Source organism: Penaeus vannamei, chromosome 41, assembly GCF_042767895.1.
Source record: "Penaeus vannamei isolate JL-2024 chromosome 41, ASM4276789v1, whole genome shotgun sequence".
NCBI lineage: Eukaryota > Metazoa > Arthropoda > Malacostraca > Decapoda > Penaeidae > Penaeus > Penaeus vannamei.
In genome coordinates this window covers 3,273,405-3,296,951 of record NC_091589.1, presented here as the reverse complement: position 1 = coordinate 3,296,951, position 23,547 = coordinate 3,273,405, and the positions used below count along the sequence as shown (strand labels likewise).

The window sequence follows — 23,547 nt, the reverse complement described above, 5'->3', positions numbered from 1 at the left end:
AGTCCTAGTAAGCATGGATGACAGCCTTCACCAGCTGCTTCGTCAGCCTGCACACGGAGATATCCAAATAGTTGTGGGGAATACAGCACCGTTAAAGCAATTCTTGACTGAGAATGAGACTGACCCTAATGTACCTGTCCCAAGCACTTCGGCAAGTGACCAAGTACAAGACAACCTTTCTACAGATGCACCAATCCTCAATGGATCAGAGTTGTTGCTACAGACAGCTGATGGGCGGCTCGTATTACAACAGACAGTGGGCGGTGTGACTCAGTATCAGCTAGTTGAAGGGGTCCCAACTGGAGCTGAAGAGGTTGATGCTAATCTGTCATTGCTTCCATCTCATACACCATCTCTTTCCAGTGATTTCATTTTGTCAGATTAACATGTTATTTGAACTGTATTTCTGGGTATAAGATGTAAGATGCAGGTCACTGTGTTCAGGTTTTGTTTACAATTGCAGGTAACTGTACATATTATCAGTCGTGTGATATTACATTAATATTGTCAAAATATTAGGGAAGGGCATTCATCCTAGTCATTTAATATATCATTTGCATATGTAATGGTGTGTACTAGAAGCAGAATATTAACCTCAAGAATAAGACAGCTGAACTTGACCAACCTAGACTGTATATCTTGTCTGAGATGATTCTTTTGTTCACATTGAATGATTAGTTTAACTTGGATGTAAAGTTCATCAACTATCATGCATGCATTTTTTTTATATTGGATGATGTAAAAACTAATGATACTCCTCATATGTTAATTAATTTGATAACTTAATTTATGAGAGAAAGCAAAGCTTTAACAAACATATTTAAGTAAATGGATTGTTATACACAAGTTTGTTTTAGTAAACCTTTGTTTTTTTCACTGGAACTAAAATCAAAACCACAATATATTTGTTCGCCAAGATAACTTTTTATCACTTATGGGTTTAAAAATAGAGTTAATATGTGTGCTCATGGCAGAAATCTACATTGACTTTGTACTGCTGATAGAATTTATTACAATGATAGTATTTTTTTATTATTTTTTAAAAACTATTATTACTATTACTATTATTACACTATTGTTATTGTTATATTATAATAAATTATACCATTTTTTCATAGTTATTTTGTTGCTGTTATTATTATTATCATTGTTATTATTATTACTATTGTTCATTTTGTTATTATTTTTATTATTATTATTATTATTATTATCATTATTATAATAATTATTTTTATTATTATCATTACATTATTATTATTATTATTATATTTATATTATTATTATCATTATATTTATATTATTATTATTATCATTATATTATTATTATTATTATTATTTTTATTATTATCATCATTATATTTATATTATTATTATTATCATTATATTTATATTATTATTATTATCATTATATTTATATTATTATTATCATTATATTATTATTATTATTATTATTATTATTATCATTATCATTTATCATTATCATTATCATTATCAATCATTATCAATCATTATCATTATCATTATCATTATTATTATCATTATTATTATCATTATTATTATCATTATTATTATCATTATTATTTTCATTATTATTATCGTTATTATTATCGTTATTATTATCGTTATTATTATCGTTATTATTATCGTTATTATTATCGTTATTATTATCATTATTATTATCGTTATTATTTTCGTTATTATTATCGTTATTATTATCGTTATTATTATCGTTATTATTATCGTTATTATTATCGTTATTATTATCATTATTATTATTATTATTATTATTATTATTATTATTATTATTACCACCAGTAATATTATTATTATTAGCATCAGCATTTCTGTCATTATTTTTAATAATTTTTTCCCAGTATTCATCATTAGTAGTATCATCATTTTATTATAATCATTATTATTATTATTATTATTATTATTATTATTATTATTATTATCATCATTATATTTATATTATTATTATCATTATATTTATATTATTATTATTATCATTATATCATTATTATTATTATTATTATTATTATCATCATCATTATTATTTATTATTTATTATTATTATCTAGTAATTATTAATTATTATTATTACCACCAGTAATATTATTATTATTAGCATCAGCATTTCTGTCATTATTTTTAATATTTTTTTCCCAGTATTCATCATTAGTAGTATCATCATTTTATTATTATCATTCATTTTATTGTTATTTTTTTCCTACATCTGTATTCCTCCTCATTATTATTGTTGTTATTAATATTGTCATCATTATCATTGTTATTACTATTATTGTCATCATTATTATTTCTCATTAATATGTTATAATCATTATTATTGATATTGTTATTGTTAACATTATTATTACTGTTATTAATACCAAGGTTATCATTATTAATATTATTTTTTTTATTATTAATATTTATCATTATTGATTTTATTATCATCATCATCATAATTGTTGTTCATATTGTTCCTATTTTTGCTACTACTATTATTGTTATTATTATTATTATTATTATGATTACCATTATTACTATCTTTATCATTATCATCATTATTATTATAATAATTATTATTATAATTATTTGCATTCTTATGAATGGTGTAGAGATTCTTTTATTATTTTTGTCATTATTATTATTATTATTATTATTATTTTAATAGTTATACTCTGTTATCATTGTTCTTATTATTTATTATTTTTTATGATCTTAATTAATGTTATCATCATCATCATTATGAATTTATTTTTGTTTGTTATTATTGTTATTGTCATTGCCATTATTTTTATTCTTATTCTTATTTTTATATTTTTATTTTTATTTTATTATTTTGATATAAATATAAAATTATAATACTGTTATTATTTTTATTATAGTTATGGGTATTTGTCATTATTAATATATCATTTCAGAAATTGTCATCATCACTTATTATTATTGATAACCCTGTCAGCTATTGGTATATTTTATTGTTATTTTAATTGTAATTTATAGTTAAAGGTGTTCTACTTATATGGTTGCCGTCATTTTTGTTATTTTGATATTCGTCAGTTTTTTTCTGATAGTTATTTTCATCCTTGCTATCTTTTTTATTTTTATACTTTTTTTTATGTTGTTTTCTTGTTATTCCTGCAGTCCCCTTTCTCCTTTCTGGTTCTTGTAATTATTATTGTTTATATTTATTTCTTTATTTTTGTCCTATTTATATTCCCAGTGTCAATGTTAGTGATGCTTAATTACTATTATTTTCTTTTGTTTTATTTTTATTTCCATTTAGATTTCCTTTATTTTTTTCTAAGGTACAATTAGTAATTTTTTTCCTATTGTCATTATTTCTATTTTTCCTCCTGTTTTTATTGTTTATTATTTTTATTTTGTTCATAGAGCTATGTAGTTGAAAAGGTGTGTATTCTGCATGGATATTTTCAACATTCCTTATTGTAATTTAAAGTTTCCCTTGTCATACAGGAGCTTTTTAGATAAGCAATATTGAGGTTTTTTTTATTCAAGTTGATAGGAAAGAAAAGGAAGTAGGCACTTGTATTATAGGATTTCTTCTGTGGGGGGTGGGTGAGTTGTCAACTTTGGGTCTTTGGAGATGAAACCCCCAAGATAAAAAAAAGGTGTAATATCACATACTATTATAAAGTTCCTGATTAAAGCATAGCATTTTTAAACCCTTTATATTTGTTATTTTAGCATTTAAGTTTTATTAATTAGCTTCTTGTTTAACTGTTTAATGTTATCAGTTTTTTGAAATCGATCATCCTTCTGAACGAATTACTTTTTGGTTATATCATAAGTTTTATTTTAATTTTGTTCAGCATAGAGAAAGGAGAAAAAAAATAAGGGTTATTAAACAAACATACTGCTTATAATATAAACATACAAAGTATGGTTCATGGTTATAACAAATGTACTAGACATCAAGCATTTCTGTCATATTAATGCCTGTTTTGGCGGAGAAGGTAAATATAAGTTTATTATTAGAAAATGTGTTATAAGACAAAGGGCGAACAGCATAGGATAGTACGGTGGTGAAAAGGGTTAAGATGAGGATTAATAATAGAGGAAATGGTGATAGATCAAATGGTAGGTATCTGTCCGTCTGAGGAAGGGAGAATGTCAGGGTTAAAGGTTGGGGGGATCCAATGACGATGTGCAACAGGGAGAGAGGAAAAGCAAAGGTACAGATGCAGTAAAGCGGGGACAGAACAAAAAGCAATCATCGGGAAAGAAGGGTAGAAATGTGTGGCGGGGAAGAGAACTAGCGAGGGACCAAGGGCAGGTGAAGTATCTGAAAGAACGTCAGGTGGGGAATGATCCTGGGAAGGAATTGTGATAAATGGGAAATCGCGTGGGTATCCAGGAGGGAGCGGTAAGGATAATGGGGAAAGAAGGGGGGTGGTGTAGATGTAGAATAGGGGAGGGGGGCATGAGGGACGGGTTATTGTTAGTGACGCACTCACCGAGACTAAGTACCGAAGTTTGTTGAGAGACTGGGAGGAAGAGATGTAGGGGGCGGCATGGTGGATGTCGGCAGTCACTTTCATTGTAGAGGAATTTGTGGGCGATGGGGATGGGGAGGAGGGGGGGGGTAGAGATGCGTTTTTGGGTCATGTTTAGCAAGTTTTGGATGCCTTCGAGAGTTTCTGGAGGGGAGTCGGGTGGAGGTCTGAGAAACAAAGGTTTTCTCTTGAGGAGAAGAGACGTGTTCGAGGAGCAGAGGAAGAGGTAGGTGTACGAAAGGAGACAGTAGTAGTAGTAGAAGTACTGGGACAAGAGGAAGAGGGAGTGGTGTGGAGTGAGGCAATACTGTGGGGAGGAAAATAAGGGTAAAGTAGTAACAAGGTAGGATGGGGTAGAAAATGAAGACGGTAGTCAACATCTAAGGTCAGTTGTGGCGTATTCATGATAAAGTATTGTTTCGGATAAAGTGAATTAACAGCCAGGATAAAAATGTTACAGGTCAAAGGTTGTATTGCGTTGTATGTTAGTATGGTAGTGAAAGGGGTAAAGATATAATAAACATAGTACGAAGGCCACTCAGGACTAAAAAAGCCTTTCATCCTTTCAGCATGGCTCATTTAATGGCGTGGTCAGAAGGTGGTGATGAAAGAAAAAAGCGAGAAGAAAATACCTTGCGAAATTAGTAGAAGCGAGGGCTGAGGTTCAAGGCAGGGGTGGTCCACTACATTGGACCTGTCTCGTCTCCTACCCCTCCCCGCACTCGACGACAATGAGCAAAGAATGGGTGTGGGGGCAGGAGATGAATTTTTAAAGTTCAATGTTTAAAACAAATGTGATAGAAATCGAAGGTCATATAACACTATGGTTAAGTATTGTGTCGGAAATGGTAGAGAAATTACAATAAACTGCGTTAGACGTCAAAGATTAAAGCGTTATAACACAGTATGGTAGTGAAAAGGGGAAAAGAAGGGAGTACGTGAACTAGAACAGATTAGTAGAAAGGGGATGGATAAGGGAGTAGGGAAATGTATGCATGGAATGAATAGGGACATTGTTCAAGGAAAATAATGGTGCGGCTGCTGGAGGAGGAGAATTCGGGGGTGAGAGATGGACTTGGGAAGGTGAATCAGGAAGTATCAGGAAGAATGTCTGGAGGTTAGGAGACTGGAGGAGGACACTGTTGTGATAGAGGGGATTCGTACGAGTATTCAAGTGGGAGTAGTTGAGAGGGTAGGGTATGTTGGGAAGGTGTAGGAAGAAGGGAGGTAGAGGGAACTTGTGAAGGAGGAGGATGGATGGATATCTGCAAATACTTTCAATGTAGGAAGAGAGGGATTGGGATGTGGATGAGGAAGTGGAGTGTTCCCTTGGGTCATCTTTAGGAAGATTTGTGTCTTCAAGGGTTTATGGAGGGGGGGGGGGGGTTAGGTAAAGAGGACTGAAAAACAAAGGTTCTTCTATGAGAAGAGAAAGATATCTGAGGAGCAGAAGAGCATGATGTAGGTGGAGTGGACTGCTACCTTACATTCGAGCTTATAGGCAGGGCAGCTATGAAATACATTATAGGTCTCCACAATTGGCACATGTACGTGATTGAGCAGGTAAATCTGAACGGTCATGACTAGGTTGGGCGCGGAGGGCAGCCGCCTGTGGAGCGACACGTTTGGCTGGGTGGCCAAAATGCCAACATTTGACTGACTAGGAAGGGGTCGATATTGTCGAACATGGTAGGACAATCCACCAATATAAACTTCATGGGGAGGTTATGTCTATGGAAGTTAATCTTGGCAATATTGTCATGGGACTTATGCGGTCCTCTGGGAGGAATAGTGTAACCCTATATTGCCGCTGCATCACAATCAGCAAGGTGGGCAAGTCATTTTCACAGTCTGATCAGTCCTTGTAGATAGGATAAGGATTTGGTGGTTATACAAACCGCTCCAGTACACAAAGTATTAAGCGAGGGGTTTGCCAGTGCGGTCAGATAGTGCACGAGCTTGGGATTCACAATGTAACCGTGACTAGGCGTGAATTATTGGAGACTGCGGAAGGTAACTTTGCCCACTTGCTTTTTTGGGGGAAACTATTGAACGAAGGGTAATCTCGGAAAAGGGGGCTGGGGGGGGGGGATCTCACTTGCAACAGAAGGGATTTACGCGAGTATCCAGGCGGGAGAGGTAAGGATAGTGGAGAACGGAAAGGGAATGGTGTACATGGAGATTTTTTTTTTTGAGAGAAAGGGTATGTGGTACCTAGACGAGGAGGATGGGTATCGGCAAATACTTTGAACGTAGAGGGATTGGAGGGTGGATATATTTATACGTTTTGATATAGAAATAAAATGAGAATCGTGTATTTTGATAAATTTGAGGCCTTTACTTCCATGATTTTTTACATATATTGATCATTTGTACAGTATGTAATATGCCTCATCGTTTTGAAACAGACTTGGATATAAAAATCATTTATTCTGTCTCTCACAAACAGGAGAATAAAATTCTAAATTCAAACGGATTCCATTTTATTATCTACTGAGGTAAACCATCGACATCTATTTCAACATGTCACGGCAGCAGGTCGACAGTCTCTGCAAGGCGGTCATGATGCACGTGGGTTGGTACGAGGCGAGGGGCCAGCCTTCCAACAAGAGCCTGTTGCACGTTTTCTTTGATCTCGTGAATCTAGGCAAACAGTCACCCCCGCAGAGCATTCTGAAATGTATTACACTTAGATTTTGCTCAAGGGAGACAGGAACAAGGTCATCCTGTAAATAGAGTTTCTAATAAGTATTTTAAGCGAAACAATTCTTGACATCTACAATGCTAAACAAAATTAATTAGATCTCAAGCAGTTAAGATGCACTATTGGGAAGTGTGCAGAAGTTAATAATTATCATAGAATAGGATTCTGTATCAGCCAGGCTCCAGTTAACTACAGTTCATGGCGGTACTGTATCCAATTAAGATTTGCTGAAGTCCCGCATACCAAAGCACCTGCTTGGGTAACACTAACCTAGCTTCCATATCTTGATTGGTTAGGGCACTTTTCTTTAGCATCTCTGCCGTCTCCACGACCACCAACTGTTTGAATTCGTTAAGCGTTATTCCTTCTGGATATTCATTGTAGCGATCATCCGCGTGCATACTTCTAAACATGTCCATATCTACATCGTGGCTTTGCATACAGGAACATCCGTCGTTCTCCGTGTCATCGGCCTCCGTGCCATCAGTCGCTTTCTCATCGTTCTCAGTGTCATCGCTTTGGGTGTCGCGGTCCATAATCTGTCGGTTCAGAGAAAAGTTGTCACTTTCCAAATGGGAGAGTGGAGTGTAATATTTCTACAAATTGCAAAAGGCATCACATACCTTTTCATCTTCCATTTCCGAAGCACTGGGCTTGGCTAAGGCTGTCCCGAGGAGCGCACATATCTGCAAAGAAAAAGGCCCTCTTCAGTACACGAGTGGAATGAGCACACGCATACCCAAGACATCTTTAAACTTTACTTGAAACCCCTGCTTACATATTTCAAATACACGAGACAAACTTGAATGTAACAACCTATACACCACTTCAGTCGGTCATGAGGAAATTGACATTACTAGTGTCTGACGTCACTATAATGGAAGCTTGATACTGCCAAAATGGAAAGAACTAGTAACATCCAACGCTATAAACATTGATCAAGTACTTCATTGTATAAACTTCAGGTCCAGTTTCTATCAGTGAGTATCATGGTTTATTCTGTTCAGCAGCTAATAATCCTTTGAGCACTTTCTTATATTGGTGCGTTTTATATTAGCGAAAGTCATGCTTTCCGCCACAACAACTGGGTCCATGATTGTGTAAGATGCTTAAGCTTTGAATTGGCAAGCGCCATTTAGTACTGTCAGTAACAGATGCTCACGGGCAATCACCGCGCGCCGAAAAGCACACGAGGGAAACTGGTGGAGACTGACTTGAAGCAGGGGATCAAATTCATGCCTGCTAACGAGATAAGGACACAGCAACCCAAGGATCTCGCAACACTACCATCCCCGCTTAGTTGGCGAGTAAAGGCAAATGCCAAATGTAAACAATGCGTATAATTTTGTGTATAACTGACTTATAACGTGAATTCACATTATTGATAATGTCCGATGTTATCGTCTCCCACCCTACCCCAGCCCCCCAGGCACCACTATTCATTGATGCACTAGCCAGGTACCGGCCACATGTTATTTTGCCCACCAAACCGCCATAAACCCATGGATGACATTTCAAAGCTCTCACCGCAACCGCAAAGGTCTAACCGCATAATCGAGGTACTAGCAAGTCCCTTCATGAATATGATATGGCATAACAGGGCACCATGCATGGCGTGGGAGAGGTAACATTTCGATATCACTTATCGACGTATTTACCATAAATTATAATTTATAATAAGAGTTCCAAGCGGTGTGAGAGTGGCTAGACTAGTTCCTAGGGGTCACGCTTTGCTACATATCACGGCGGCGTGTTGACTAGTCACGCCGCTGCGCTCGTGACCTTTGACTCGCTCCTCAACTCCCCCCAACTACCTCGGGTCGTGGCCTCGAGCGGACGCTCTCCTGAACGTGTATCGGCTCTGATGATGCCTCCTCCTCGACCCTGCCCAGGACTGGGAGGTTAATTTGAATTGAAGGGTGGGTAAGAAATAAAATGTTAAATCAGCTGTTGTGACCATATCCACTCCTTGCTATATGTTCTATTTGGTAAATATGTAGCATATCTTTGCATGACCGACCACGATAATATTGGTATCGATGAATTCCTCACTACTAGCCATATGTATTAAAATAATTCTGTCCCCAACATGGACTATAAAGGACCCACTATTTAAGTACAGCAGAATGGAGATCAGGGCATAGGTCAGTTGTACACTACCTGTCATGAATAAGTCGTTATCGAAGTAAAAAATGTGGAGGTTTGGGGGTTCTGCAGCAAATGTCATACATACATGGGAAATAGAGGGTTAGAATGAAGATATACAGGTCTATCGAATAAACATCCCCCCCCCCCCTGCAGAAATACTTGCTATATCCATACTTTCATCAGATCAATCATCTGATGGCAAATTTGATTGTCAATATTCATTGCTCGTTCCAAAAGTGAAGTTTGTTTACAGTGCTACTTGTGTTTCCGAATTCTTTCCTGTGAAAATAGACAAACCTTTATAATCTCAGGGATAACATTAAATTCAGTGAAATACAATAACCGTGTTCCAGCTGCAGAAATCCGTTAGAAGTTCCTCGCATCATAGAAGCCCTTAATTCAACCAGAAGATAAATCCTAAATTGCATCTTTTAGTGTGGTGATCAGGTAGTGGTTTGGGGAGGAACCCTCGATACGGAAGTCTGGCAAACGCGACTTGAGCCCAGGGCAGAGCGACCCTTCGATAGGAAGGTTTTTGGTTCATAAAGCGATGTTTGCTGTAGTTTATTTACTTGTTCATTCGTAATCAACCAAAAATCAAAGCTACAATATACTTTCTCAAAGAACGCATTTTTTGCTGACAGTTATACACCTGTCAGGTCCAGTACCATCTAATGGGGTTATAGATGGAAAGTAGACGGAGCATAACCGAACGCGCTGTTTACGCAACTAGAACCAGACGATGAGTCTTGCAAGTGGAAATGGCGGCGTTCATTGGAGGAAGAGTGCGATGTGTCGACAGAGGACTGACTGCCGGCGGAAGAGAATGAGGAGCAGGAGCGAAACCTGTTCTGCATGCGGGAGACGCACGTCCCCTGCAAGCAGAAGCGTTTTGGACCGTGTGCTGCTCCCGAGCCCTGCAATAGAAGACGCTCCCCGATGTCCTTCCCCCAGTACTGCACTGATCCCAATAAAGATGGTCCTGGCGAGTCCTTTAATTTTGGGAGGAATGCGGGTGATGGACTTGACGATTCTGCGGTGCAAACAGATATAACTTCTCCCTTTAAAGAGGATCCGTAAACCCTCGAGACTATTGAGGCGTGACCGTGTTCTTTCGAAGAACATGACCCCCCTCGACCAGATCTCGCAGTCGGTCGACGCGGATTTTTGGAATTCACCCAATTTAATTATGCAATTCTTACGCCTTAATGGTTAGAATTAGCCTCAATAAAAAAATCTGGTGTATTGATTATCCTTATCAGACAGATGTAGCACACAATGTGTAACGGGTCAACATTCATGTAGTTTCATATTTTGTACTAATGAACAGGTAATCTAAACTGGGGCAGGTAAGAACCTCGCCACTTTGTGGGAGGGGGGCAATAATTGAAGCTCTTTTAATTAGAAAATTGCCTAATTTTAACTTGCTGGCCAATGGGGATTAGATATTACCTCGTCACAAAGCCTTCCCCAGACTCTTCGACCTTGACCCTCCCCATGAGACCTGATTCAGATCTTGTTCATTGTGTATCACTAGATAAACAAAATTCTCTCCTGGTTCACACACCACACAACACACACAGGTCCTCTCCCCTGTGGTGTACACACCTCACAGGCCCTCTCTCCTGTGGTGTGCAGAGAGAGATCACCCAATTGGCGAGGCATTATTGTCACTCACTTGGCATGATTCTTCAGAGCTAAAGCCTCCAGACTTGAGCTTGACTACGATATTCTTTGACAACAAACTACACAGAGCTCCGCCAATTACTCGTGGTTCGCCGCGACAATTGGCCAGGCCTTCTCTTGTAGTAAGTGCCCCACTACCGCTCCCTTGGAGAGCGAGGTTTCAAACCAGGTCTGGACCCTCTGGTCCTGGACATAGTTTGTGGCCACGCACCAAGGGCGTCTTTTCGGTGTCTTACTCTTGCCCTCTCTTTCTGACTTCCTGGTGCAGCCTGGGCCTGCGGGAAACGTTGATTTCCAACATTCGCCTGGGCTGCGGTGACGTGATCACACCCCCCTTGTAGCAGGATTGGGGTGCAGAGCGTTTATCACACCAAAACTCCGAGTTCAGCCCACCCAGGGGGATCTCCTGTCCTGTGGTGCTGAAGAGTCGAGTGTAGGGATCAGAGCTTTTTGTGAGGCCCTTCTTCAGACCTCACCCTGAGAGGAGGTATAAAGATAACCCCCGAAAGGGGACAAATCATTTTCCAACTCTCTAATGACCACAAAATGAATCCGACCATGGCAGTCACCCTGGAGCCTTTCAAGGCTGCAGGGGGGCGAAAGAAAACCCAAAAGCAGGCCGAATGTGTCCGGCCTGCTGAACCGAGCAAGGACAAGACAAACACCAACCACAGTCTGTCCATGCACACCAGACTGAGGGAAGCCTGAACTCCCCTCAGAACTCCCTCAGTCAAGAAGGGGCTCCAGCTGTACCAGCCAAAACAGCTACCCCCACTTCCAAAGGCCTTGAACCCCTGCAAACGGGAGGCGTGAAGCGACGAAGGGTGGAAACTGACTCTGAAGAAGAGGCAGAACACGCCCCAAGTCGACTAACGCGGTTTAAGGTACCAAAAAAAACCTGAAGACTTCGACAATGCATACCAGCTGGTAGGGAATTGGAGAAGGAAAGAAATGTAAGATTATCAATCCGAATCTCCAGAGATGAGGGCATGATCATTGCCCCCAAAGAAAGCCACCATGAACTTCCTGCAGGAAATCAAGGTGCTAAAAGATGGGAGGAAGGTGTGTATCTCACCACTGACCTCCCAAGAGAAAAAATCCAAGATGGTGCTACTTGGCTTCCCACTAGGGTTCGACGTGGAGGTGATCACGTCTCTCCCACAAGTGGTGGAGGCTTCCCGCATGACCAAAGGGAAGTCTCCAACCAGGTAAGTCCTTGTTATCCTCAAGGGAGCCCCAATCACCACCCTTGATCTGGGTAACTTGGGCTCATACAAGCTCAGGACATATGTGCCAGAGCCCTTGAGGTGTTTCACGTGCCAAAAATTCGGGCATCACCAGGCCAACTGCAAGGCCAAAGCCAAATGTGGTTTATGCAGCGAGGCACACGAAACGGAAGTGTGTATTAAGGCACACAAAGATGGCCAGAAGGACACAACAGCCAAGTGTCCAAAATGTGCCAAAAAACATCATGCCTGGAGTCTGGCTTGCTCTGTCAGGAAACAGGCAGTGATTAAAAAGCAGGAGCTAGCCAAAAAACGTCCTGACTTTGTCCCTGCGCCCCCAGGTACCTATGTCTGGGGCCAAAACAAAAAACAAAATAAAAAGGAGAAGACTCCCCGACCTCCTAAGAGGAAGGAGTCGCCCCCACAGAGAAAATTGGATACCTCTAACAGAGAGGAATTCCCCGAGCTTGCTAGTGGCAAAACAACAAAAAAGAACCAAAGGGAAAAAGGTTCAAAGTCCACAGCAATGGTCCCCCCAGTAGATCTTTTCTTTGACGAGAAAGATATGACTCCTGTTGAGTGCTGTAGTTTTTGCAGTAGCAACAGCCTTGGGGAGGACCAGTGAGGAGGCAGAGAAAGCAGTGCAGGTCGCCATGACGGCTATGACCCAAACTGTGGCGGCTCTGAAGGGAAGGAAGCTAGAAGCCTCCAAACCAATAACGAGCAGCGCTCCCCTCCCCAAATCTTCGGATGGCAGGCTAGCTTCAAAAGAAACACCACATAAAACCCCAGCTAGTCTGTCAGGACAGGCTGAAACTGTGCAGCAGGCCGAGTCTGTACAGCCAAAGTCTCGTCCTCCGACCCAAGGTGACACTTCCAACCTAGGCCCTACACCCCCTGGTAAGGCCTTAACCGGAGTGTCCGACTTAGAGGAAGTTGTACAATCCTCAATCAATGAGGATCTGTATTTATCTGATGCCACCAGCACTGGGGCATCGGAAGATGAAGCAAGTGACTGAGTAACCATCATGGCACACAATCTAAGCATACTGCAGTGGAATATCTGTAGCTATAAAAGCAAGAACTCCTTTCTCCAGTCCATTGTGCGAGCAAGGAGCATTGACGTCGTCATGCTCCAGGAGACACTAACAATGGGATCCGTGTGCTTCTCAGGATATCATGCCTTCACCACTCCAAACCTGGATGGTGCTAGAGGCCTGATGACCCTGGTAAAAGAAGCTATCCCTTGCTCCTTAATAGCCAATCCGCCGCACTGTGGAGATGGTGTTGAATCTCTTGCTGTTGAGATTCAGCTACCTGGGGGCTCTATAAAAATATACAATATTTATAGCAAACCACTGTGTGAGAGCTTAGATCTAAACCAGGTCTGTGCTACTGCAGCACAAGACCGAGTGATCATAGGGGGAGACTTCAATGCACACATGGCCATGCTGAATCCCCGCAAAAGGCCGAACGCGGCAGGAATTCACATAGCAGAAGTGCTTGAGACATTCCCTGAGATCGCTCTTCAACACCAAAGAGCCAACGCATGTGAAGGGAGGGGTCCTAGACCTCACCTTTGCCACTGCAACAATGGTAGAGAGAATTCGATGGTGTGTTGATGATACAGTTACTAGTGATCACTACGGCATAGTCACCACACTAATGGATGCAGGTCCAGCCCAAAGACCACATCACATTCCTAAATGGAAAACTGACAAGGCCAACTGGTTTGCCTTCCAAGAAGGCTTGGCTCGATGTCTGAAAGAATGAACCCAATAACAATAATGAAGATGTGGATGTGCTAGAGGCAAGGTTAATCCAGGCCATAAACCAGGTAGCCTCACAAACCATTCCCAAAACTCGTCCATGGTCCAGAACTCACAAAGACGCCTGGTACTATAATGACGAGATCAAAGAGGTCAACCACAGGGTTAATATGTGTTGAAAAAACTTCCGACGGCAAAGATCTCCCGACAATCTGGCCCTGCTGAGGGAAGCTGTTGTGGATGCCAAGGAAACTGCCAACAGAGTAAGGCAGGGAAAATGGCTGGAATGGTGCCAGTCTTTTGGGTACCAGACCAGCCTTACAGAGTTGTGGAAACGGGTCAGGCAAGCGACAAGCCGCCAAGCCCCGAAATGCACTCATCATGACCCACAATCAGAGGCTAACAGATTGGTGCTTGAGTTCTCTGCCAGAACCAGCACCAATAATCTGCCTCCAATGATGAGAGAAAAACAACAAAACTTAAATCCAGAAAGACTTGCTCTCATAAGAGACAAGGCACTCGAAGCTGATGAAGCAGATGCCTTGTTCTCTCTTAGGGAACTAAGAAAATCATACAAATCCAGTTCTGGGTCAGCACCAGGATCTGATGGGATCTCTCACCCCATCATTTCGCATCTAGGCCTTGCAGGAGAACTTGCATTCTTGCAGGTTATCAACAAATCCTGGCAAACAGCCACAGTGCCCCAGAGCTGGAAACAAGCCACAATAGTTCCCATCCCAAAGCCAAAGGAACCTGGCAAGTATCGCCCCATCTCTTCTCAGCTGCCTGGGCAAAACAGCTGAGAAGATGGTACTCAACAGGCTCAGATGGAAAACGGGTCCCCCCCATGAACACCTGCACGGGTTCACAAGGGATAAGAGCACTGCTCATAGCATTTCCACACTCTTAAGCACAATCTGCACCTCGCCCGACGTGGTTGTCTTCCTTGACCTGGAGAAGGCTTTTGAGTTGGCAAGTCCACTTGCCATTCAAGAGACCCTAATCCACAAAGGAGTCAAAGGCAGACTCTTGGCCTGGATAGCTGACTATTTTAAAAATAGATCAGCAAATGTCAGATTTCAAGGCCACCTCTCACAGCACATGCCACTTGAAAATGGAACTCCTCAGGGATGGGTTCTTAGTCCAGCCCTGTTTAATACCCTCATGTCCAACATACTCGACATTCACCTGCCAGAGGGATGCAAGATCATCTCTTATGCAGATAACTTGGCAATCAAGCCTCTGGCAACCACTGCCTAACTAGAGCTCAGCGTTGTCTGAACCTGGTGTCTGAAGAGTGTTGTAGGACGGGTCTAAAAATATCAGCAGCAAAATCCAAAGCAATGGCACTGAGAACCAATGTCAGAAACAAAACACTCACCATACAGGGTATGGATCTGGAATGGGTGAAGGAATATCTATACCTTGGTGTATGGATAGGACACACACTCACTTTCAAAAAGGAGATCCAATACCTGCTTGACAGAACCAAGGAAAGACTGTCAGTCATGAAAGTCATGACAGGGAGACACATAGGAGCAGGACACAAAGTACTAAGATCATTCTATGTACATGCTGTCCGTCCTATTATTGACTATGCATCTGTTACCCTCATTGCTTCCAGCACAACATTAAAAGAAAAACTGGAAACAATACAAAACGAAGCAGCCAGGATCATTCTAGGTGCACCTAAGTGGACAAAGGTCATCAACCTCCTCATGGAAACTGATTTAACGTCCGTGGACACTAGAATTGATCTAATGGCAGCACAGTTTCTTTCCAAGGTCCTGCAGGCACCCACAAACTCCTATTTAAGACAGTTCTCAGACGCCTACAACAAGATTATCAGTTGTTTGCAGACAATTCCTGGCTCACACATGCAGCCAGTTTTGATACGCTTTCAACTAAAAGATTCATTGCTTGCCAAGGGCATGGACTCCCCCCACCCTGATTATAAAGAACCCCCGCCGTGGGCAAACGAAATGATCGATTTCTCAATTCTAAATCTCACAATGAGAAAAGATCAATATTCCATGCCTAGCCTAAAGGCACAAGCACAAAGGGTCATTGAACAAATAACTCCGCCGGGTAGTATAACTTACTACACGGACGGATCCGTGGATCCAATAAACCATACTGCAGGCGCCGGCTTTGCAACAAAGGATACCACAGCATCCATTAGGGTCACTGACAATGCGTCAACGCTTCAGGCTGAAACGGTTGCGATCATGGAAGCATTGACACACGCGTCCCTGAGGGGAGGGCACGTTGTCATTCACACAGATTCAAGAGCAACTATTGACAGTTTACAGCATAGCATGCCCCCAGATAACATCTACCTCTTGACAATAGTACTATACATAGCCCAAAGAATCCTTAGTCAAGGTAGAAGAATCATCATAAACTGGGTCCCAAGCCACATAGGCATACAAGGGAACGAGCTTGCTGATAAACTAGCCGAAAAGGGCAGGGGTATGCCCCCATCCTCCATGATCGTTAAACCCAGCCGAAGGGGACTGAGCCAAGGTACCAAAGCTGCAGCGTGTGCGGTCCTCCGGGGAGCACATAGAGAAAACATCACAAAATCGCTCGCTGCCAAGTGGTACTCAGATGCTTCAGGCTATGAGCCACTGGCCCTTCCTCCAAATACAAAAAGAGGTACCGAAGTCATACTATTCAGACTAAGACTAGGTTACCAATGCGCTTGGCAAATTATTGACAGTGAGTCTGGAAGGTCATGTAAACACTGCGGCGAGCCTAACGCCACCCTGTTACATTACTTGCAGAATTGTGTGTACACAATTTCTGAGACAGGGACCACCCACCACAGCCGCCGGGCTGGTAAAAAGGGTGTGCAACATGCTTTCACCATGGCAGCTGGATCGCTTGCTTGCAATCCAGCCACCGCGGTAAGCATGCAGTTCAAAGAAAACATTTGAGTTAACTAGAAATAGTTAACACAGGCCGGGCCACCCCAGAGAAAAGGCCCGGGCGAAGCATGACTTCACAAATCTAACTGAACTGAACTGGTTCACACCATGGTGTACACACCTCACAGGCCCTCTCTCCTGTGGTGTGCAGAGAGAGATCACCCAATTGGCGAGGCATTATTGTCACTCACTTGGCATGATTCTCCAGAGCTAAAGCCTCCAGACTTGAGCTTGACTACGATATTCTTTGACAACAAACTACACAGAGCTCCGCCAATTACTCGTGGTTCGCCGCGACAATTGGCCAGGCCTTCTCTTGTAGTAAGTGCCCCACTACCGCTCCCTTGGAGAGCGAGGTTTCAAACCAGGTCTGGACCCTCTGGTTCTGGACATAGTTTGTGGCCACGCACCAAGGGCGTCTTTTCGGTGTCTTACTCTTGCCCTCTCTTTCTGACTTCCTGGTGCAGCCTGGGCCTGCGGGAAACGTTGATTTCCAACATTCGCCTGGGCTGCGGTGACGTGATCACACCCCCCTTGTAGCAGGATTGGGGTGCAGAGCGTTTATCACACCAAAACTCCGAGTTCAGCCCACCCAGGGGGATCTCCTGTCCTGTGGTGCTGAAGAGTCGAGTGTAGGGAACAGCTTTTTTTGAGGCCCTTCTTAAGACCTCACCCTGAGAGCAGGTATAAGGATAGTCCCCGAAAGGGAACCAATCTGTTTTATACTCTCTCCATGACCACAAAATGAACCAGACCATGGCAGTCACCCTGGAGCCTTTCAAGGTTGCAGGGGGGCGAAAGAAAAACCAAAAGCAGGCCGAACGTGTCCGGCCTGCTGAACCGAGAAAGGGCAAGACAAACACCAACCACAAAGTCTGTCCATGCACACCAGACCGAGGGAAACCTGAACTCTCCTCAGAACTCCCTCAGTCAAGAAGGGGCTCGAGCTGGACCAGCCAAAACAGCTGCCCCCACTTCCAAAGGCCTTAAACCCCTGCAAAGGGGAGGCGTGAAGCGACGAAGGGTGGAGACTGACTCTGATGAAGAGGCAGAACACACCCCAAGTCGACTAACGCGGTTTAAGGTACCAAAAAAACCTGAAGACTTCGACAATGCATACCTGAATCCGATTCTCGATTTGTTTGATAATTTTAAAGGCTTACCCCGACGTTATCTTTTGGCCACCTGATCTCTTAAACGCAATCAGGACATTTTAATCACCAAAGCTGACAAAGGTGTAATAACGTTGTCATCCTAGATAGATCTGATTATATACGCAAATCGCATTCCCTTTTGCACGACAACTATCAAAAACTGCGTTCAAACCCTTACCCCACGGTCATTGAATCTTTTCGTAAAAACCTCAAACGTATTGCTGCTAAATATCCTGATCCCAAATTTTTTGATCGCTTTAGAACGATTAACCCATCGATTCCGTATTTTTATGGCCTTCCTAAAACTCACAAACAGGGCGTTCCGCTAAGGCCTATTATTTCGTCTTGTAACTCGGTCACCCGCCCATTAGATTCTTGGCTAGCGAGCGTTTTGTCTCCATTCATGTGATCATTTTCTAATAGTCATATTAAACATTCGATGGATTTCATGGATGAACTTAGAAATTTGCCGACGCACGATAAGAAACTCGTTAGTTTTGTGAATTCCTTATTTATAAATGTCCCGTTTGATGACGTGCTAGATTTCCTTGTAAGGAAACTTCATTTCATCAGAGGATCCCTATTCCGGTCTTTATCGATATCATTCGATTGTGTGTTACAAATAATGTCTTTAATTTTGACGGCGATTTCTATAAGCAAATACACGGTATCGCGATGGGAAGTAGCCTTAGACCGGTTCTAGCTAATTTATACATGGAAATGTTTGAATCTGCATTACTTCCGTCAATCCTCTCCCGCCGGACACGATTTGGTTTCGCTATGTTGATATTTTTTCAATGTGGCAAATGAACCATTCAGAGATTTCGATGATTTTCTCAATAGACTAAATAACCTTGCTCGTACTATTAACTTTAAAGTAAGAGCGAGTGCAGCGTAATTCAACCCCTCTCCCCAGTGCGAATTCTCAGGGATTCAGCCGCTAAACACCCAAAAAGACGACGACGACGACGACGAGGCGATGAGACGGTCGTCATAGAATCGTCTCCGGAAGAGGAGCAGGAGGAGGACAGGAAGAGTAGAGAACATCCCCACGCAACAAATGACGGGTCGAAGAGCTCTCACCGTTGATTACATCCTCAGCGACGGTGAGGAGGACCTTTTCACAGAGGAAGCAGCGCGGGTGGAAGAGGAAAACGAGGTGGAAAAAAAAGGGAAGAGCGACAAAGGAGGAAGACGCGAGAGCGGACGGTGAAAGAAGAGTTGACCGTGAGAAAACGACTCTTCGACCGCGAACAAGCAAGAAAGGAGGACGAAGACCTCTTCAGGCTGGACAGATCCGAAGCGAAGACGTGTCCGTCCAGTGCATAACTGGAATGTTTTATTGTAGCTTGTACCATCAACCTAGTTCTGTTCTAATAAATGTTATAATCTTTACTTGTTCCCTCAATATTTATTTTTGATCTGAGAAAAAAAAACTATATAAAAATAGATAAATAAGTAAATAAATTATATATATATATATATAATATATATATATATATATATATATATATATATATATATATATATATATATATATATATGAAAAGTATTATGAAGAGTAATTGACCTAAAGGACAATGACCATAGCAAAAAATTGGCCACGGCAATCACCCTGAAGCCCTACAAGACTTCTGGTGGCCAGAAGGCAAAACCTCAGCCCGTACGTGTAGCTAAGAAAATGAACAAGACAGAAAAATCACCCGCAACAAAGTCTATCCATGAAAAAGTCCAACAGTTCGACTCGAGGGCTGGCCTCTCCAGGTCTGCAGCCCAAACTGAGAGGAAGCCTTTGTATGGGAGGTGTACAGGGGGGGGGGGGAGGCGCCACTAGTGAAAAAAGACAGTATAAACACCTCTTTCCAGGTTAGGAGCTATAGTGCTTTCACCTGAAAGAAACTAAGAAAATGGAATCCTCTGCTGCTTCTTGGTTTTGCTATGCGCGGTACGTTGCCTCTGAGTTTAGTTGTCAATTGTTGGATAGCTTTTGTGTTCGCGAGTATTTACATGTCCCTTGATGAACATTTACAGTAATGTGCCGATGACAATTTTTAAAATTGTCTTTATTTGGGGCGAGTATATTCTGAGCATACTGTTATTGTAAGGATTATTTATTCATATTTGTGATATTTTTTTCCCCATTTTGATATTTATAGCCCTGATTTTTTGTGTGTGTATTATGTCTGTTATATGCATAATCATAATTTCTTTGATGTGTGATTGTGCGAGATTTTTTATTGCTGTTATATATAACTTTTTTTGTCTTTCAGAGAGTCAACACACCGATGATGATGACAATATATGTGGGTGCCGATTTGGTCTGCGATCTCGGCAATAGGAATAAATGCTCACGACGACGACGACGTGTTGAGAGGACCTATCGCCTGCGAATGCAAACAACCAGAGGAGGAGCAGCAGCGAAATGCGCTCTACAGCCGATGGGGAAACGTCCGTTGCCTGCAAAAAGGAGCAAATCGCGTGCTTCCACCCCTGAATATTCGAGACCTCCCCTGATGCCCTCCCCCATGTGCGCTCCTCTCCCAGATGAGACGAGCAGAAGCGAGTTTCCGGGAGAGGTGGAAACCTTCCCCTCTGGCAGTCCTCAGACCTCTTGCAATCCCTCCCAGCTTCCCCTCGTTAGCCCTACATCGCCTGCTCATTCTGTTCCCCAACCCCGCAATTAGCTCACCCATGTACTGCCCTAAACCCGATGACCTTTAATTTAAGGACAAGTCGGGTGTGGGGCAGAGCGGACCCTATTCCTTCTCAAGACGGTTTAGAACCTCTTCCACCTAGCACAGTGTCTGGAACGACAAATCCTGCACTTGAGCCTATCGTAATCCCTCTCCTTCACATTGTCCTGATAACCTAATCTAAAAAATGCAACTTTTCTTTCTCCATCAAAGAGAGAGAGAGAACTGGAGAAAGAGCGAGGAGCAAGGCGGAGAGAGAGAATTGGTGAAAGAGAGAGCGAGGAGCAAGGGGAGAGAGAGAACCATAAACCCTCAAAGTTATCGAGGCAGAACCGTGGGAGTCGTGTTCTTTCACAGAACATGCCCCCTATCGACCAGATCTCGTAGTCGATTGATTTGGATTTTTGGGATTCACATAATTAAAATTCGAATGTTTTAATAAATGGAATTACCTCCAATAAAATATAACCATTATATTGTGTATCCATTGTCCTTATTACACACGTGTAAAGGATCACCATTCATATGGCTTTGATATGTTATAGTTTTGATATTTATTGTATAATAGTGAACAGGTAAGAGTACCCCCCTTTTCTATTGTATTATAATGCCTGTGTGTAAGATATACATTAGAACATGACTTTGTGCATGCGGAGGAGAGTACCTGTGTGTCTGGACTTTTAGGGTGAGACGCAGGTAAATAATTACAGGGTGCGTGACAAGGGTCATTAGGAGAGGGCTGGAAGGAGGGGAGGTGGGAACCTTAGGGGGGAGGGGTGGCCGACTCAGGTAGATTTCTCTGTTGACGCACGCCATTTCAGATCATTATATCCCGTAGCCACTTCTCCGAGGAGGAGGAGAACCACAATTAAGGTTTGCTTGGTAAAAAAAAAGATTTTTTTCTATTGATGCACGCACGCCATATGAGGTCATTATCTACAAAAAACATTTCTCCAAGAGTCAGCACCACAATTACGTCTCGGTTTTATCTATTAACGCATACCATAACGAGTATTATCTCCAATAATAATCATCAAAAATTACACCTAGCCTGGGAAGGAGTACATTATACACAGGTGTGCCCCTGGGTATTATAGGTACCACGATGCACCTGGTACTAACTCTCTCCTCTGTCGCGTAACTGACACCACAATCAGTGCTCATTTATACTCCTATTTTAAGGTTTTCTCCAATAATCAGTTAACTAAGAGTACAACATGCCTCGACAGGCACGCATTATGGACAACGCTGGGCACCTGGGGCGTGACGTCATTTCCGGGTGCCACTTCCGGTCTAATGGAGATGTAAACCCCAAAGTAGCAAGCAGGAATAAGGAGTAGGTTTCGTAGTTCACAAAAGCTTTGAAAAGAACATCGTGGGATTCTATAGTGTAAGCGAAAGAGAAACCATGGGAGATAATGCCAATACAGGGAGAAAAAACAAAAAAAAAAAAAACAGGAGAAACTATAGTAGGAAATCACAGAATAGGCACTAGGAATGAGGGGAGAAATGCTAGTCTATTTGGCGGAGGTTTGATCGCTCAATATCATGAATACATTCTACGAAAATAAAGACTAGAACGGAAGGGGACATGGAAGTCACCATCTGACGACAAAAACGAAGTTGACTTGATAATTTCAAATAGGTGCGATATAATAAAAAAAAAATGTGGAAGTTGGCAGCGACCATAGAAAGATCAGAGGCAGAATTAAATTATACCTCAGAAGTGAAAGGAACAAACTCGTACAAAAACCGCAGCAAAATTTAGCCGACTTGAAGACCAGAGCGACAGAATTTAGCCTAAATATCCAAACATTCACTTCAGTGATCTAGATCTCAACATTGACCAAATTAACGAACAGTTCAATGACAATCAAGGAAGCTTCATTACAAGGCGGTAAGAACGATATGCAAAGCTCCAGCAAGCTCTCAGTAGAAACTAAACAGCTTATGCAAAAATTCAGGGTCATGAAAGTATTGTCAAAAAAGGACAAAACTAGCTGAAATAACAGACTAAAAGAGGGAAGATGTACAAAATACGATAATTATTTGAAACTCATGTACCAGCATGAAAACGGCTAAAAGGAAACTCAGGATTGTGAGAAATTAAATATATGCAACAAGAAAAAAAAGCCAGAATTGACAAGGATGAAATCATAAGAATAGTGGAAGACTTTTACAGTGATTTATACAACTCAAATGAACAGCCATACAGAAGCAAACAACAAACAGAAGAAATAAAGAGCGCGCTTAAAGGCATGAAGAGAGGGAAAACACCGAGGGAAAACGGAATTAGTATAGACCTTATAATAGATGCAGGAGAAATTGCAACAGTAAAACTATTTATTTTTAACAAACGGTCGTCACCCACTGAACACCACTTCTTTGGCAAGTACATAGAGCCGAGCTCTATACGCCCATGGAGCTCAGAGGTGGTGGCCTGCTACAAGTGCCAGGGTTACGGCCACGTAGCCAAACACTGCAGGAAGGAATCAGCTTGTGCTGTCTGTGCAGAAGTTCACCAGACAAAGGACTGCCCTGCAAGAAAAAGGAAAGGACAACGACACCGAAGACCCCGTCACCATCGTGAAGAGGTGCATCGGGTGCGGCGAGCAAGGTGTGACGGCCTGGCACTGTAACTGCCCCCACAAGCCGGCACGCTTGGGAAAACACTGAAAGTGATGGCAGGTACGAATTATGCGTATATCAATAGT

The 23,547-nt window shown here is 41.8% G+C and overlaps 3 protein-coding genes across 3 annotated transcripts in view; 1 reads left to right on the top strand and 2 right to left on the bottom strand.

Annotated features, from left to right (window-relative positions):
• LOC113812305 (uncharacterized) lies at nt 1–846 on the top strand (the record flags this gene model as incomplete). Its single annotated transcript, XM_027364170.2, is given in 1 exon segment — nt 1–846. A coding segment is annotated over 1 exon segment (385 nt), but the record flags the coding sequence as incomplete, so codon positions are not given.
• Spg7 (SPG7 matrix AAA peptidase subunit, paraplegin) overlaps nt 1–23,547 on the bottom strand; it is a 381,604-nt gene that overhangs the window by 339,267 nt on the left and 18,790 nt on the right. The window lies entirely within an intron of this gene.
• On the bottom strand, nt 6,990–7,986 carry LOC113812297 (uncharacterized). Its single transcript, XM_027364162.2, has 3 exons — nt 7,851–7,986; nt 7,498–7,766; nt 6,990–7,196 (listed from the first exon to the last, which is right to left on the bottom strand). Exons 1-3 carry the CDS (start codon nt 7,863–7,865, stop codon nt 7,037–7,039), a joined length of 444 nt encoding a protein of 147 aa, XP_027219963.2. The 5' UTR covers nt 7,866–7,986; the 3' UTR covers nt 6,990–7,036.

Excerpts from the sequence above, each read along its gene's own strand:
- LOC113812297 (XM_027364162.2), bottom strand. Across the intron at positions 7,197-7,497 it reads AATCAAGATATGGAAGCTAG|AATGCTCTGCGGGGGTGACT; the intron begins GTTAGTGTTACC and ends AATACATTTCAG.